This window comes from Nyctibius grandis, chromosome 25, assembly GCF_013368605.1.
Source record: "Nyctibius grandis isolate bNycGra1 chromosome 25, bNycGra1.pri, whole genome shotgun sequence".
Taxonomy (NCBI): domain Eukaryota; kingdom Metazoa; phylum Chordata; class Aves; order Nyctibiiformes; family Nyctibiidae; genus Nyctibius; species Nyctibius grandis.
The window spans coordinates 6,525,879-6,542,634 of record NC_090682.1 but is presented as its reverse complement, the minus strand read 5'-3'; the positions used below and the strand labels follow the sequence as shown (position 1 = coordinate 6,542,634).

General features: G+C 61.0%; 1 protein-coding gene across 1 annotated transcript in view; it reads right to left on the bottom strand.

Annotated features, from left to right (window-relative positions):
• The window catches only part of DSCAML1 (DS cell adhesion molecule like 1), a 107,413-nt gene that overhangs the window by 32,653 nt on the left and 58,004 nt on the right, over window positions 1-16,756 (bottom strand). Inside the window, exons 4-17 of the mRNA XM_068418293.1 lie at window positions 15,710-15,856; window positions 14,147-14,425; window positions 13,574-13,849; window positions 12,705-13,001; window positions 10,588-10,860; window positions 7,435-7,713; window positions 7,052-7,171; window positions 6,761-6,937; window positions 3,047-3,246; window positions 2,492-2,588; window positions 2,251-2,379; window positions 1,654-1,821; window positions 1,423-1,493; window positions 225-465 (exon numbers count right to left, since the gene is read on the bottom strand). Of these exons, the coding sequence (XP_068274394.1) occupies window positions 225-465; window positions 1,423-1,493; window positions 1,654-1,821; window positions 2,251-2,379; window positions 2,492-2,588; window positions 3,047-3,246; window positions 6,761-6,937; window positions 7,052-7,171; window positions 7,435-7,713; window positions 10,588-10,860; window positions 12,705-13,001; window positions 13,574-13,849; window positions 14,147-14,425; window positions 15,710-15,856 (2,754 nt within the window). The remainder of the gene's footprint in view (window positions 1-224; window positions 466-1,422; window positions 1,494-1,653; window positions 1,822-2,250; window positions 2,380-2,491; window positions 2,589-3,046; window positions 3,247-6,760; window positions 6,938-7,051; window positions 7,172-7,434; window positions 7,714-10,587; window positions 10,861-12,704; window positions 13,002-13,573; window positions 13,850-14,146; window positions 14,426-15,709; window positions 15,857-16,756) is intronic.

The following is a 16,756-nucleotide window of genomic DNA, read 5'->3' as shown; positions in this document are numbered from 1 at the left end:
ACCTCCCTGGGCAGCCCCTTCCTATGTCTAATGACCCTTGCTGAGAAGAAACGCTTCCTTATGTCCAACCTGAACCTCCCCTGGCGAAGCTTGAGGCTGTGTCCTCTTGTCCTATCACTAGTTGCCCGGGAGAAGAGGACGACAGGGAGCACTGAGGGTGGAAGGGCTGGGAGTCCCTTGGCACCGGGGAGCAGGAAAAGCACCAGAGCCAGGGCCAGCCTTACCGTCCTCCAGCGTGGTGGCGTTGATCTCGCTGGACGACGGTCCCGTCCCCGCACGGTTGAACGCCTGCACCACCACCCCGTACTGGGCAAACTTCTTCAGGTTGTCCAGCGTGTAGACCTCGCTGTCTCCCGTGGCTTTCATCTCCACGATGCTGTACTGCCCGTTGCTGCCCGGGCTGTTCTCCCGGTACCCAATCTGGTAGCCACGGATCACCCCGTTCTGCAGCTCCTTCTTGGGGGCCTGAGGAAGGAGGGGGGCAAGACGGAGCCGTGTCATGCAGGGCTCCGCTGCCCAGCAAGCATGTCCCGGGGCCGGAAGGCTCGCAGGACCCCCTTGCCCCAACATTTCCCTATACTTTTAAGTTCTCTCGCCCCACAGCAGCACTTGGACGCACATACTGAGTGGCAGAAGAGCAATAAAGAAGGTCCCCTGGGTCCTCAGAGGCCACCAGAGAGGAAGGCGCTGGCCAGGCAGTGGGACATGCCTGGTCAGTGCCATTCCCTGACTGGAGCAGCTCAATGGAAGGAGGGAAAAACCCTGAGCCTGAAGGCCTTAAAAATGCACAAGGGCAGGCTGAGATCAATCTTAACAATATTTCTCTGAAGCATTAAGAAATCAATAGGGTTGATTACAAATTTATGTCACAAAGCCGGGGCAATCCATCTCACTGAAATACTCCTAAAACGAACTGACTTATCTTGGAAGTTAATCTTATTTTCCATCAATCTGTTTTTCAGCGCTTAAGGGGAGGGGGAAAGAAGCTGGAACCCTAAATTTATTGACTTGCCAGTTCATTCCTAAGTCCTAACTTCATAATCAATTTTATTTTTCATTATGCACCTATGGAAAAATAAATCTGATTCTAAGTTGTATTGATCTTTGCTCAACTACTTTGCAACCCAGCGTCTTGGTTTTCACATATTTATCCTCTCTCGCCCATGGCCCCCCACGGACATCCTATGAGATAATGAGGTGGTTATAAAACATGATTAATAAGGACCCCGTGCGACGCAGCCAAGCTGCACGTCCCACCTTTAGGTTTTCATTTTGCCTGGGAAATTCTTCCTGGCCCTTGTGCCACTGATGAAACGGCACATCCCAGGACAAGCTGCTGCCATAGAGGCTTGGGATCATGTTTGGTGCTGCCCAAGGCCCCGTGGCCAGGGAAAGCCCCCGCACCACCCCAGCCCCGCTCACCTTCCAGGTGACCTGGATGCTCTGGGACGTCATTGGCTGCAAGGTGACGTCCATGGGAGGCCCATCGGGAGCTGCGGAGAAACAGACCCAAAAGGGTATGTTGAGAAGCATCAGGGACAGGACCTCCTCGTGAGGAAAAGGCTCAGCTTTCAGAGCGCTCTGTCGCAGCCAGCTTCGCTCAAGGCTGCAGCCCCCGCGCTGCCCGTGGCCACCCCAGTGCCCGCGCCGCACCTGCTTCCTCCGTGCTGATGGTGAGCTCCTTGCTCGGCTCGCTGCGCCCGATCTTGTTGAAGGAGTACATGCGGATGCTGTACACGGAGGCTGGGTGGAGGTCCACGATGTTCGCCTGGTTGATGGTCGGGGAGATGTTGCGCGTAGACTGCTTGAAATCCCAGGAATCTGGAAAAGCAGAGGAGCCAGACAGGAGGGTCAGCACCCGGACTGTGTCCTGGGCTCCGCAGCACCAAGGGGACCACGAAGCACCTCCAGCTCTCATCCCTGCCCCCCCCCCAGAGAGGTCCTGCTTCCCCCTCCTCCCTGTTGTGCAGTCTGGGTTTGGCTTTTGGCAAATATTGTCTCTTTTAATATTCCCTTTCAAACACTCCCATCCACCAGAAATTAGCATCTTTCGCTAATGCTGCTCTCTCCTTTCCTCCTCGAAGGAACCAGGCTGCAGGACATCCCCTTGGAGGCAGCAGTGGGGCAGCCCCGCACCTGCCCACGCAGCCCGGCCCCGGGACACAGCGGCCCCAGCGCAGCCCCCAGCCCCGCCGCTCGCCGGGGCCGCGGTGGCACGGGGAGGGGAGGCAGCGGTCAGCCGTCACCTACCCGACTTGTTCTTGTACTCGATATCGAACCCCGTGATGATGCTGTTGCCGTCAAACCGCTGCGTCCATCGCAAGTTCATACTCCGGGCTTTCACCTCGCGGATCTCCAGCTCCGGCGGGTCAGGGGGCTCTTGGGGACACACGGGCAGGTTAGGGATGACAGGGAGAGAAGCCCCCTGGGAGCAGGGGGACCCTTGTGGAGAGGCTTTGCACCCAGAGCTCATGCACGAGGGAGGAAGTACCTTGGACAGTGAGCTGGATCAAGCCCCTGTCCTCGCCGTAGGAGTTGATGGCATGACAGGAGAAGAAGACCGAGTCCCCACGGTCGGCTGGTTTCAGCTACAGGTGTTTCGGGAGAGAAGAGGAGCCACGTCAGACTGCGCTACCCTGAGCGCCGTGCCCCGGTATCGCAGCCTGCTCCCACCACCGCAGCCTGCTCCCACCACCGCCCCGGCGGGAGCTGTGCCTGTGCAGGCAGGTCACCCTCCAGAGCTCCTGTCTCCTGCACCAGATCTGCTGAGACGTTCCTGGTGCTGCAGAACACCTTTGCAGCTACAGCCCCTCGTACACAAATGGCACATGGTGCTGATGGCTGGAGACACAACCCCTCCAGCGGATTTTCTAACACCCCTCCCCGCTGGGCTCCATATTGCCACCCTGGGAGCCCTGCACAGCGCCAGCCTCCCCAGCACCCACCGGGGACCACCGACACCCTCACCAGGCACCCCCTGTGCTGCTTGCCCCTCCATCACCCCAGCAAGACAGCCCGCAGCCTAGGCAGGTGCAAGACCCCTAACCTTAAGGGTGGAGATGACCTCGTCGCCGTTGTCCTTGGTGGCGATGGCGTAGCGCGCGTTGCGGTCGGGGTCGATGACGGTGTCCCCCTTCTCCCAGCGGATGATGATGGGCCGCTCGCCCCGGGCCGTGCAGTTCAGCTCCTTGGTCTGCCCCTTGATGGCGATCGTGGTGTTGGGGTGGGAGGTGATCATGGCCGGGACTGCGGGGAGACAGGGGGTCACCCGTGTGCCCGGGGACGGCTGGGTGCCACCCGCAGCTGCCCAGCCCTGGCACAGCCCACAGACCGCACCGGGGAGGAGGAGGACGCAGGTCTCAGTGAGCCCGAAGTGGATTCGTTTTGGTGCATTATGCAGCTCAGGATCATAAAATAATGAAGCAGATAAATTTTATAATGCATAGCATTACACCGGGGTAGACAATAAAACGCGAAAGACAAATAACCAAGCACACACTATAATGAAGAGAAAGCCTCCAGTCGGAGACGTGCGGGTATGAATTATTGACTAAGGTTTTACACTCCCGAGGATGAGAGGAAGAATGTTTTCCATCACAGATTTGCATAATTCACTCGTCTAAACCTGGACAGAATACAGAGCGCGATTTCACATCAGCGAGGCCGCCTTGCAATGCCAGGGATACGTGTGGGGTTTTTCCATCGCCGCTCCAGTATGCCAACACGGACGGTGGGGAGGCCCCACGTGCCACCCGGCCGGGCTGCAGCCCCGGTGCCACCCCGGGAGAGGAGCCGGGCTTTCGGCAGCCCAGCAGCTCCCCAGAGCCTGCAGGAGAAGCGGGCTGGGGGGGCGAGGGCAGCCTGGGTAAGCAGAACAAAGTGTAACACGTAAACAAACAGCGGCGCCGAGTCCCGCAGTAATATACGATAATGGCAATCCGCAAAGGCAACACACGCTGCTCTAATGGGACACCAGGGGCTCTAACGAGCTACGACTCCTCGGCTTTCCGTGGCAATGTAATTCAATTAACAGCTAAGGAAAGTTCTCCTCCCGAGCTGCCGTGTTCGTGGGGTGCAGGGCAGGTGTCCCCGCGGCTGGGACGGAGCCGTGCCCAGGCTGGCGGCCGCTGGCATCGCCCCACGGCCATCCTGCCCGAGGGGACCTTGGCTGCCCGTGGCACAGAGCAGGGCAGAGGCAGAGCCTAGGGATGGCGGGGGGCTCCTGTGCCCACCCCAAGCCCAAGGCCAGTCGCCATGGCTCTGAGCGTGCACGGCACGGCATAAGGGCATGTGCAGGCAGGGCAAGGGCAGAGGGGCAGGAGAGCCCTGTGGAGGCAGCAGCCCCCTTGAGAGGAGCTCTGTGTCAGGCTCTGCCTCGCTGAACTGCACTTATTGATGTTTGATTAAAAGCAGCTCCTTGGATGTAAACATCTCAGCTCCTCTCAATTGCCAGGGTCCCAGGAGAGCGGCGCGCAGCCCAGAGCAGGGGAAGCAGCAAAACAAATCAAAAGAAAACCCCAACCAATGGCGCAGAGAGCACGTCTGGGGTGCAGGATGGCACCTCTTGCACAGCGGTGCCCGACATGGCTCTGCCCTTTGCAGAGGGACAGCATTACCCGGGACTGGCCGTGGGACCCTCTGAGGGCTGCTGGGGGCTGCTCCCGGCTGGCCCAGGGCCCCTCCCTGGGTGCAGGGACACCAGTAACGCTGCTTTCTGCCCACGAGAGCAATAGCCAGAGCCCCGTGTGAGCGCTGCTGTGCAGACAGGCTTCCCTCGAGGAGAGCCTGCCTCTGACACCTTCCTCCACCCAGCCATGCTCCCCCCGTGCCTTGTTAACAAGCCCCGACACGAGGCTCGTCCCGCTTGCTGGGCAGAGATAAGGCTCACTACAAAGGGGGGCGTCAGCCCCCGGCACGCTCTGCCGGCCCGCGCCGGGCTGGGGCACGAACCGCTCCGCAGCCCGCTGGTGACAACGGTGACAAGGGCTGTGCCTGCCTCCCTCGCCCCCCCTTCCTTGTTTAGAGCCAGCTCCGTGATGTTAATTTGATTGCACCCGTTCCAGCTTCCTTTCTACACTGATTAGCTGAGCTCCACCTGAAGCATGAGATTAATTCCAATTGCAGGGAAGCAATCAGCTATGCTCTCACATGCAGCAGCCAACTTCCCCACACACCATCCCTGTGCCCGCGACGTGCAGGCAGCTGCCCCCCCCATCCCGCGGGACCCCCTCACCCTGGCATCGCGCTGCGGGGAGGATGGAGCAGAGCAGCCCCCTCCCAGCGCTGCGCCAGCCCCGGCACAGCCCGCAGGACCCCCGAGGCCAGGACCCCTCCGTCCCACACGCTCTGCTCCCGGCGCCCGCCGAGGCGTGCAGCCGTGTGCTAACGGCATTCAGCACGCCCCGGCGCTCTCCTCACCTGCGCTCGCCCCCGGAGCCCATCGCCCTGGTATCAGGGAAGGGGACGCGCAGATGCGGGCGGGCTTGCCCTGCTGACCGCCAGCACGCTTTGTTTGGGCTCTGATCAACTCCCGTTTAACTCCGTCCGCAGCGGCCTGGCTTCCAAGGAAAGCCGGCGCTTATCTCCCGTAATTGGCCTGACATTTCACCAGACAAACAAAAACCCCAAACTGAAACAAAACACGCAGCCCCGTAGAACGCTTAATTGGCTGCGGGCTCCGTCTGCCGCTTCATCCAAACCTTTTCAAAGGCTGCGGGGGCTCCAGGAAACGTAAAGGCACACGCATAATAAGGTTATGTGCTATTCAAGTCAGCGAGCAACCTGTCCTGGGATGCAATTACGGCGGAGAGCGGGGACAAGGCAGCAGTTCAGGCTCCGAGACTCCTGCGCGCTCGCCCGGGATTAATCGCCTCGACTTTGTACCTGCGCCTCATTGAAGTGCGGCGTTTGAAGTCGCTCGCTCCGATTCATCAGGCAGCAGGATAAATTAAACAGATGACAGGGAGGGGAGCAGAGGCCGGGTGGGGAGGGGAGAAGCCCCGAGAGGATCGCCCGCGGATGATGCCAGAACATAAAGCGTGTGGCTGGGGAGGGGAGGCAGCAAGGGGACCGCCCGAGCCAGACCCACTCTCTCCTTGCCTTGTCCCAGGCCATTTCCCAGGCACAAGACCCTCACCAGGACACAGCGGTGCCCAGGGAGGGCTGTGCATCCCCCCTGCCCAGCAGCACCCTGCCCAGGGGACACACGGGAGCTGCTGCAGGACTGAGCGTGATGGGGTTGGTCCCCCTCCACCACCCCCTTCGTGGGTTTGAATGCAGCAACAATCAAAATAAACACGGAGGAGCTGGAGATTATGTATTCTGCTGATAGCGACGGGAGAGGAATCCGATAGCTAGCGCTGTTCAAACACTGTGTCTAACAACACTTCCCGGCCCATCCCTGTCAAATTAGCCCAGCTATTTCCTTCCCTCCTGCATGATGTAGATTGATTGCTCCGATTTATTATGGACAAAGTGTGTTTAATAGCAGAAGGGAAGCGGGTCCCTGGAGGAGGGGAATTGATGCCCTCCCCGTGCCCCATCGATCACGGGGATGCGCGGTGCCGAGGGCAGAGCCAGGCTGGCTCCTCCACAGAGCAGGGGGTCACGCCGGAGCAGGCTCTGCTGACAAGCTCCCACCCCACAGCCACCACTACCATGCAGGGGCATGTGCCCACCTCTGCTCCCCTCCAGCAGCCGTGCCGGGAGCAGGTCCCCAGCCCCTCACCACCACCAGCCCAGCACAGCCCTGGCTACTTACTCTTCACGGTGAGGAACATGGACTTGCTGATGTCCGTGCCCACCCCGTTGCTGGCCTGGCAGAGGTAGTAGCCGATGTCCTCCTCCAGCACGTGGCGGATGAGCAGGGAGCTGTTGGGCAGGATCTGGATGCGGCCCGTGAGGGGGATGGGGTGGTACTGCTGGGGGTTGCCGCTTCCTAGGAGGGCACACAGAGGCACGGAGCTCAGCCGAGGCAGAGGGGCTCTTGCGAGGCTCGGTGCCAGGGCAGCAGTGCCGAAAGAGGACTCTCCCCCACACTGCTGTCTCTCACCTTTTGCGTGTTTCCACATGACTTTCGGAGGGGGGTACCCATCAACGGAGCAGTTCAGCACCCCGGCTTTACCGTAAATGCCGTCTTGGTTGTTGGGTTGGACCACAAAACGAGGCGGCACTGAGTAAGTTGAGAGAAAAGACAGTTACTGTGGCAAAAATCCCATCAGCTCCTCGCAGCTCCTCCCTGCCTGCAGGCACGTGGCTGCCCCGGCTCAGCCCTGCTCCTCACCCTCCCTGCCCGCTTCTGCACTGCTCCTGCACCCAGGACAGCGTTATCTCCCTCCAACCTGCTAACTTCTCTCTGTTCCTTGATGTGCTGGCCCCTCCGTCCCTGCCCACCCTCCCGAGCCCGACGCAGCGGGCCGGCCCCGCAGCGCTCACCCCGCACGATGAGCTGCCGCTCCCGGCTGACCGTGGCCGCGGCGTTGCTGGCGATGCAGGTGTAGTTGCCGTTGTGCTTGAGGGAGACGCTGGAGATCTGCAGGGAGCTCATGAACTCCTTGCTCTCGATGGTGACGCCGGAGCCGGAGAGGATGACGTGGCCGTCCTTCCTCCAGGTGATGTGGATGGGCATGTCCCCGGAGGAGACCACGCAGGGGATGTAGAGGAGCTGCCCGATGGAGGCGGGTGGGAACTCGAAGGGCTGGATCAGCGGAGGGACTGCGAGGGGGAGAGGCAGAGCCCGCTGGAGAGCCTGGCCAGGGAAAGCCCTCCTGCAGCAGGGACGGGCCACAGCAGGGCTTGGGGAGATGCTGGCCCGGGGGGAGAAGCAGCCCAGCTTCAGTGCCCAAAAACGAGGGCCAGCTTTGGTTTCCAGCAGGAACACGGCCAAGGGCGAGCGGAAGGTGCTGCCATGAAGACAGCAGGAAGATGTCTCCCGCCTGGCAGGGCCACCACCCTAGGAGCAGGACGGAGACACGCCAGCCTCCCACGCAGAGCGAGCCCTGCTCTGGGGGAAGCCCTGGCCACCCCCAGCACACGCCAGCCGCAATTCCCCCTCAGCATTTATCTGCTCGCTGTAAAGCAATTATTAGATGGATGCTTTTCTTAAAGACACTGGATTCAGAACGAGCCATTATCTTTCTGATAACTTAATTAGGCAACCGCAGCATCTCCGGCAATGTGGGAGGGGGAAGAAAGCAGAGAGAGGGAGACAATTAGCTTAACAAGACTCAGCACCTGGTAGGTGAGATCCTCTTTCTGCAGTCTCCATAATTAAATTACCAGGCTGCCAATCGTCCCCTCAGCAGAAACAAGCTGCCCTCTCGTCCGGGCACAGGAGCAGCTCCCCGCACCACCGCACACGTCCCTGGGCTCCCATCCCCACCCCACGCCCAGCCCAGCGCATCACAGGGGTCTCTGTGCTGCTCTCTGCCCTGTGCCCATCCAGGTAGCCCTGTGGGCAAGCGGGGGGCTGCTCCTGGCCCCCCTGGGCTACAAGCCGCTGCTGGCAGGCACATGGGTACAGGCAGGGCTGGCCTGCCCCTTCGCCCACTGCAGCGACATGGCTCGAGCTGCCGGACCCATGGAGCCAGAGCTGCCTGTTTTCCATAATTAATGAATAATTAATTGGAATGCACTGCAGTCTATTGCAGAGCAGGGATGGGCTTGTGGATCCACGCCTCACCGCACACGCCCCACCAGCCGCTGCCGAGCCGTGGGGCGAAGGACAGGCTCCCTCACCAGAAGAGCTCACCCCGCTCGAGCTCCCCACAACCAGAGCCTGCAACTCACCTCTCCTTCCCCACTGCAATCCTCCTTTCTCCACGGCCTCCCCACTCTCCTGCGCAGCTGCAGCAGGAGCCGGGCATACGGCCGCAGCCCAGGGCACCGCACGAGGGTCTCTGTGCCCAGGGTGCCCGCTGCTAAGTCCCAGGGGTCCCCAGCCTGGGGTCCCCAGGCTAAGCAGCAGCAGCTAAACCAAGCAGGAGTTTCCCTCACCGCAAGACGGGGAGCAGAGCTGGGGGCTGCCCACACATCCCTGCTCCCCAGGGAGCCATAAAGAGCTTTACTGTGCTCGGAAAGACCCGCATAACTCACTCGTGGCACTTAATGTGGTCGCCAGGCGCTCACGGCAATAAAAGCTTTACGGTGCTCCACGCCACCCTCTGCACAGTTATGTTTATTTACTCTGCTCCGCGGAGCAAGCTCTGACGGTCTTCCAGGGCCCTCGCAACTCCTTTCCACAGGCCTTTTATGTGCTGGCCAGAGCAAACAAGGAATCCAGCGAGCTGGGCCGGGTGTACAGCTCCAGCAGCTGCGCTGCAGGCGGACCGAAGACGTCTGGCCATGGCAGAGCATTGTGCCACCAGCCCGCGCCACGCTGCCGCCCGCTCGCCTTCCTCTGCCTGTTACTGGCCACCCATCGAGGCAATAAATTCAGATTGGGAAGGGTTCGCTAGCAGCTGCTCCCCAGAACATACAGCTCCTCAGCTGAACTGCAGCATCCCGCATCCTCCAAGGGCACCTCCCGTGTGCGGTGACCGACCAAAAGCAACTCCCGTTATTTAACTTCACACACACATCCCTGTAGGTGCTCTCCACACCAGCCCTGCCTGTCCGAGTCGTCCCAGACCACCGCCAAACTCTGGCCTCTTCTCAAGCCCTGGGACTCCCAGCAGATGAGCGTTTTGTAGGAGGTGCGGGACGCAGGGCTGGCCGTGCCCTGCGCTGCAGACCCGCGGGGAGAGCAGCCCTCCCCACGCCGCCCTCACACAGGCTATCTGCAGCCTGCTCTGCCCTCTGCGAAGCCTTGGAGAAGAGCGTTAGCTAATCAAGTGGCAGCATCTACAATCAGCTTGATGCGCTCTCTTGCTACCCTGATTCCTAATAAGAAAATGGTGGATGGGAGGGGAGGGAGGGGACTCGGAGCAAACTCCAGTCCCTAAATACCCTGCTGGGTGAGGCAGAGAGACAATTGGCCGGCTGCGTCCCCAGCGCGGCCGGGTTTGTCTAGATGATTTACTGCAAACACCGCGCTGGCGACGGGCAGAGCCGAGCCGGCAGCTCCGAGGACGGGCGATCCGGGAGCCCGCACGCTCGCAGCACAATCTCAGCCAGCCACTGCGAGCGAGTGCACCCGGCTCAATTCATTAGGACTGATAGCTCCCTCAATGGGGCTGAATAATTGATGGCCGGGAGAAGCTTTTAAGATGTTCTGTGCGCTCGGAGGACCGAGAGGATTATTTTTTTAAAAGCTAACACACACAGAAAAACATCGGTGAAGGTGATCCGAGCAAAGGTTAGATGCTTTAATACGTTGTGTTTACACCGTAAATCCTTGCTCCACCGCTTGTACTGGGAAATGGATACGGTGTGGCTTGGGGTGGCTGCGGGCAGGACCAGGTAGCCGCTCTGGTAGGAGCTGAGCCAGCTCCCAGGGGCTGCTGTGGCGGGAGATGAGCTCCCATCGGCGCAGCGTTGGAGGCGCACGGCCGCTGCCTGGCCACAGAGTCCCCATGTGACACCTCTCTGCCTCCATCCCACAGCAGAGATGTCCCCAACGCGACCTGGACGGCCTCTCTGCCCGCTCACCTTTCACCGTGACATGGACGCTCTGGCTGATGGAGAGCTGGGGCTGGATCAGCACGCTGCACAGATACTCTCCCTCGTCCATGCCTTTCTGGACGTCCATCAGCTTCAGAGTCCCGTTCTCAAAGACCACTTGGCGGTGGTTATCGGGCAGCAGCAGGGAGTCCTTGTACCACTTGATGGAGTAATAGGGGTACCCGATGACCCTGCAGTTGATGAAGGTGTCCCTACCCGCCACCGCCGTTATGTTCTTCATCGCCCGGATGCTCGGGGGACCTGCGTATGCGGGAGGAAGGAAGAGGCAGGCTAGGTTAACTCCGAAGGGCAGTTTGGCTGCATGCAGATCTGCTGCTACTTCAGAGCGAGCTTCCCAGGCACAGGAGGTAACCAGAGCGGTCGGGACCCAGCCTGGTGTGGGTGAGGAGCGGGCACGGGCTCCTCTGCGAGCGCGTGGGGGGAAAGCTGCTCTTCAGCTGCACCCTCCAGCTACAGCTACTCGCACACGTCTACCACAGCACAGCTAGGGAAGGGGCTGCGGTCCCTGGTCACGGCCACGCTCCAGCAAATCCCACCCCAGTTGTGCAGGCAGCAGCGCCTGCGGGCACAGGGACCGGAGAAGAGGTGGGGAACGCTTCCCGTGGTCACAGCCGCTCTCTGCCTCTGAGAAGGAAACTGCCTGTGTCAAATGTCCTCGACAAAGGCTGCTATGGGAACCTGCCTTCCATTGGCAAATGCACTTCGTGTCCCCTAAAATACACCTTCCTCTGCCTCCCACTGGCAACCTGAGTACTGCCAGAAAGCCAGACAGTCACCAGTTTGTGGCTGGCTCCAGTGCTGGCATAAGGACTGGGAGAACGCCGCAGGTGAGTGTGTCAACGAGAGGTTTCATGCATCAATAATTACGCTGTTTTTCCAGCCACTGCATAAAACAGCAAACTAATCTAGAGATTAACCCCACCTTGACTCCTCATCCTAGGGGCGTAGAAGGATAACAGCGTAACAGCCACTCAGGCCAAGCTGATGGACGGCGTTTCTCGTACCAGGACACGTTTAGAAAAGGAGCAGGGAAAAAGAAATCAGCATCTTGCCCTGTAACCATCTCCTGGGCCTGTCTGAGGGACTTGCTCCACTCCAGGGCAAAAAAACCCCAAATGTTATCTAGTGACAGCCCGTCAAGGGTGGAGAGGCAGCAAAAAGGGAGACAAGGGAACGTCCTCACTGAAAACGCTGCTCTGGCTTCTCGTGGCTGAGGGATGAACTTGCTCCAAATTTAGCAGCAAAATCCAGAGTCTCCCGGGATCCCAGCCAAGAAGCCAGTAGATACATTTCAAACCTGAGACACAGACAAACACAGCCCTTCAACCCTCGTTCTCCGTAGACAAATAAATGCTACCTGGTCTCTGTCTCGCTCCCACCTGTACGCCTGGGAGCTTTAACTGGGGATTAGTCCCGGGCGGGGGCTTATGCCATACCCTGTGCCTGAAAGCGCTCCCTGCAACACCCCAAGCACACGCTCCAGCTGTAATAACGCGGTGATTAACGTGGCCATGGCTTTTAGCAGACAAAGAACATACAGACGTGACAAATCAAAGCTCATTTTCCACAATTCCACGTGCTGCCTCATCATCGTTTGTCGTGTAGATCCCCGGGTCGGTGGGCGCGCGGGCTGCCAGGGAGCTGGGATCCCACCATGGAGGAGGGCATGGGGGGCCCAGGGTGCTCCTGTGCCCGCCACCACCTTCCCGTGCGTGGGGTCCCTTGGGGAGGTGTTTGCCGACCCTGCGCAGACCCCGAGGAGGGGGCTCGGTGGGGCAAGAGCAGACCCTGATGAGGACAGTACTGCCCTTTTGCCCCGACAAAGCCAAGCTCCAGCTCTCCAGGGCTCCAGAGCTGCTTTACACGTCGTTAAAGTCCCTGCTTTAATGGCGGGGAGTCTCAGCCCTGTGGGCAGGCGCGGGAGCGAGCGGGGCAGGAGCGGGGCGCTCAGGGTCAGGACAGCAGGGAGAGCCGTGCGGCTGGGGAGAGGAGGGAGAGGCGAGAAGGAGCGGCCGGCCAGGGAACAGAACAAAACCAAAAGCCCAGTCCAAGTCCTATTCTGATATTTAAAAGTAGACAGGCACCTCTTACGTTTATTCGCGCTTGGTATTCGGCGCTGCCCACCGAGTTCCGCGCGGTGCACCGGTACACGCCGCCGTCCTTGATCTGCGGGCTCGTCACGTTCATGTGGCTGACCGTGGTGCCGTCCGACATGGTGTACTGGTTGGTGCGGTGCCCGCCGTCCCGCGGGATGGGCTCGTCGTCCAGCGCCCAGGTGACGGTCGGCGGCGGGGCCCCCTTGGCGGCACACATCAGGGAGAACTGCTCCCCGGGGTTCACCACCTTCTCGCTGAAGGAGGAGACGATGCGGGGGGTCCCATCTGGGGGGCACCCGGGGGAGGGGGGTCAGGGAGCGGCAGCCACAGGGAGCAGCAGCCACCCGCTGGCCAGACAGCTTTGAGCTCCCACCCGGGCTGGGGACCCCGGCTCGGCGGGGAGGGAGCCCCGGTCGGCAGCACGCACACGGCCGTGCCTGCGCCCCCGCAGCAGGGAGGTGCCGAGAGCGGGCACGGGGGTGGATGCAGACAGTGGCCCAAGGGGACACCTGGCTCGGCAGAGCCCATCCCTTGCCCAAACGTCCAGCGATCCGGATCAGGGAGGGGACTCCTGGTGAAAGGCATCGCCTCAGCCCAGGGGCTGGGGACAGACAAGTCAACCCTTAATTTGGTCCTTCCCCATCCTGGCCATGCCGTGTCCCTGAGTGGCTTGTAGCCAGCACGGGCAGCCCAGGAAGCTGGCTGGGAGCACTCTGGCCGCAGGAGCCCCCACCCCGGCAGGTCTCACACCCCTCCAGCCATGCCCAAAGCATCCCAGCACACCCCGGGGACGCAGCAGCTCGGAGGGAGGCAGAGGAAAGCCCCCGCCAGCCCCAACCCCAAGGCAGCCAGCTCACCCTCCAGCATGATGATGGAGAAGTCCTGCGCCGTCTGGGACTTGCGGGTGGCAAAGCACTGGTAGGCCCCGGAGTGGCTCTTCTGCGCGGCCGTGATGAGGAGGGTCTCGTTGCTGATGCCGCGGATGGAGATGTAGTCATCCACCACCACGAGGTCCGTGTTGCGGTACCAGCGGATGGCGTACTCGGGGGACCCGCTGAGGGCACAAGAGAGGATGACGGTGCTGCCGATGCCCGTTTTGAGCTTCTTTGGTGTGAGGGTCACACGCAGAGGGTCTGTGCGAGAAAGGGCGAGAGCGGGCGAGGCGTTGGCGGTGCTGGGCAGCGCGGTGGGAGGCATCTCGTCATTACTGTGTGCTCTGCCTCTCCTGCCCTGGAAGCACCAGCCCAAGTACATGTAAAACGTCACTGCCCAGTGAGGCAGGTGGTCCCCGCACCATCCTTCCCTGCTAAGCCCGTCCTAAACCTTTAAGGCTTTATATTTCTAAAGGCTTTATATCTAAGAAGGCTTTATCAAGGCGGGCCCTGGGCAGCAGGACAAAGGTCTCCCCGCTCCCACCCACCAGCTCTCACCTATGACTGTGAGGGTCCCCGTGACCTCTGCGGACCCGAAGGTGTTGGTCACCTCGCAGATGTAGGTCCCGCTGTCCTCCACGCGCAGGTCGCTGATGCTCAGGCCCGTGACGCGCTTGGTCCAGCGGCTGTCGGCGGGGAGCGGGCGCCCGTCCTTCATCCACCGGACAGCCGGGTTGGGGTAGCCCGAGGCGATGCAGGGCAGCTCCACCAGCCGGCCCGCCCTCACCTCCCCGGACTGGAAGCTGTCTAGCATGGTGGGGATGGACTCCGCCGGGTCTGGGTGCGGAGAGGAAACAGGCTCACCCAGAGAAGAGGAGGAGACAAGGCTTCTCCCCGCAGGGATGCCAGGAGAGCCTCTGGCATGGTGACACCGGTACCACCATGTCCCCTCAGTGTCAGCCAGGAGAGAACGGCTCTCGCCATCCCCATGAGCCGGCAGCTCTGCTGGGCACGAGCACAGGACACCAGCCACATACTCTGCTGGGCACGGGGGGACCTGTCCCACCCGGGACAGCCAGCATGGCCCTCGGTGGCCGGGGCAGCAGGCTTGCGGGGAGGTGGGAGGGAAACACATCGTACTAGCTGATGGGATGAATAGACTCAGCACCGGAGGAATTACTCAAGGTGACACCTAATTGGTGCAAAATACACAAATTCTGTGGCACATTTCAAAATTTACAAGCAAAGGGGCCCATCAGGCAGCTGGGAAAGGAGAGAATTAATCACCAAGTCTCAGGCGTGAAATTAAATTCCAGGGGAAAGAAACCTCTTTCATTACTCCCAAGCAGAAGTAAAACGCCGTGACGTGTAAATAACGACAGCGACCAGAAGGGGACCGGGCCAGACCGAACGTGCATGCAGAGGGGATGGTACACGGGAGAATGCCTGGGGGCTGTGCGGCAGGACGGCCACGGCGGGGACCGGGACCCTCTGGCCTCCGAGAGGCTGGGAAAAGGTCAGGCCAGCCCCAGCGCGGCCATCCCGGACCCCTTCCCTGCCTCTGGGGGGTTAATTCGAGGAGCTAGCGCCGGAGCCACAGCCCAAGGACAGAAAAAGCATATGGCAGAGAGCTGAGTGGCAGGAGCGGCGACGCGGCCGCGAGTCGGGCGAACTGCCTCCCGAGTGCAGTAATTTGGGCAGCGAGCAGAGCCGGCAGCGCCCCGAGACAGCCGGCACTCCGGCCCGCGCCGCAGTATCGCTTGCGCGTTCGTCACATCGCGTCAGGCTGCTCACATCGCGGGCTGTCACATCGCATCGCCTCGCGCCCCGTCGCCTCGCGCTCGGGGTGCCGTGCGGCACTGCCGCTCGCCGTGGCCAGCACCGGGGAGGCTGCGGGCTCGGGGGCACACGGCGGGCAGCACGGACCCCCTGTGCAGCCCTGACCTCCTGCTCCCCCACTGGGACAGCCTCTCGCTGCAGGGATGGGAGGTGGCGATGCCATTGCTCCCCTGCGCCCCGGAGAAACGGGCACTGCTGTGGGCAGGCAGGGCTGGACCCCCCCACGGGCACAGGAGCCACATCTGCCCTGCGGGGCTCCCCCGCCAGCATCCACGTGCTCACCTGAGACCGAGAGCCTGGCTCCGTTGCTCTGCCGCGTCTCCCCGCTGTACTTGTGCTTGGTGATACACCTGTAGGTGGACAAGGCATCTTCCTTCTGCACGTCCGATATGTACAAACCTCCGTAAGAAGTAATAAAAAACCTATTTTCTGGAGACACAAAGGGAGAGGGAGGAGGATGAGCAAGACAACCCCGAGCCAGCGCATCATCTCCCAGGCTCTGGGCACCACGGTCAGGCACCGGAGCTGTGGGCAGGAGTCGGGCAGGCAAAGGGGGTCCTCCCTCCTCCTCCCCACACCATGACTGCACCAGGGTGAGGTCTCTGGCTTGAAGTTGGATGCAGGGGATTTAGCCAGGGCAGCCTGCCCACAGCCCTCTCCCCTCCCGCCTGGCACAAGGAGCTCTGGGGTGGCTGCGGAGGGAGAGGAGAGCGCATGGCACCATCCTCTGCCAGCACGATGCTCTGTGCCACACGCTGCACAGCAACGCGGCAATTAAAAGTGAGTCCGTCCCGCTGAGTTAATAATTAGCTTAACTTACCTAGAAGCAAGTGAAAACAAATAAGGGCTTGAGCTGCTCTTTGAGCGCTGGGGGAGGATGGCAGGAGAGCGGCTCAGCCCCGGGCAGCGCTGCCGGAGCAGCCCCCTCCGCCCGCAGGGCTTGGAGCCTGGCACACACCAGCATGCATGTGGAAAGAAGTCTGGCTCGCTCATGACACTGGCCTGACCCCTATAATTCATCATGAATATTAATAGCGATTAACACGAATAGAGACACCTGCACTGTGGCACAGCGTAGTAGCTACGTGGAGAGCAGGGTAAGTGGAGGCACTGCGGAGAAGCACCCCTGCCCGCCTGGAAAACCCCGTGCCCCTGTCCCACCACCAGTGCTAACAGCGAGAGGAGCCCTCGACGCCAGTTTCTGTGGGGCCTTTGGGACAGGGTGGTCCCTCTGCTCGGCTGCACCATGTTGCCAGCCAAACCACCCCCTGCCACCAGTTTTGCCTCCGCACTACGGCCCGGCAACGCCTGCGCAGCAGCACGGTGCTG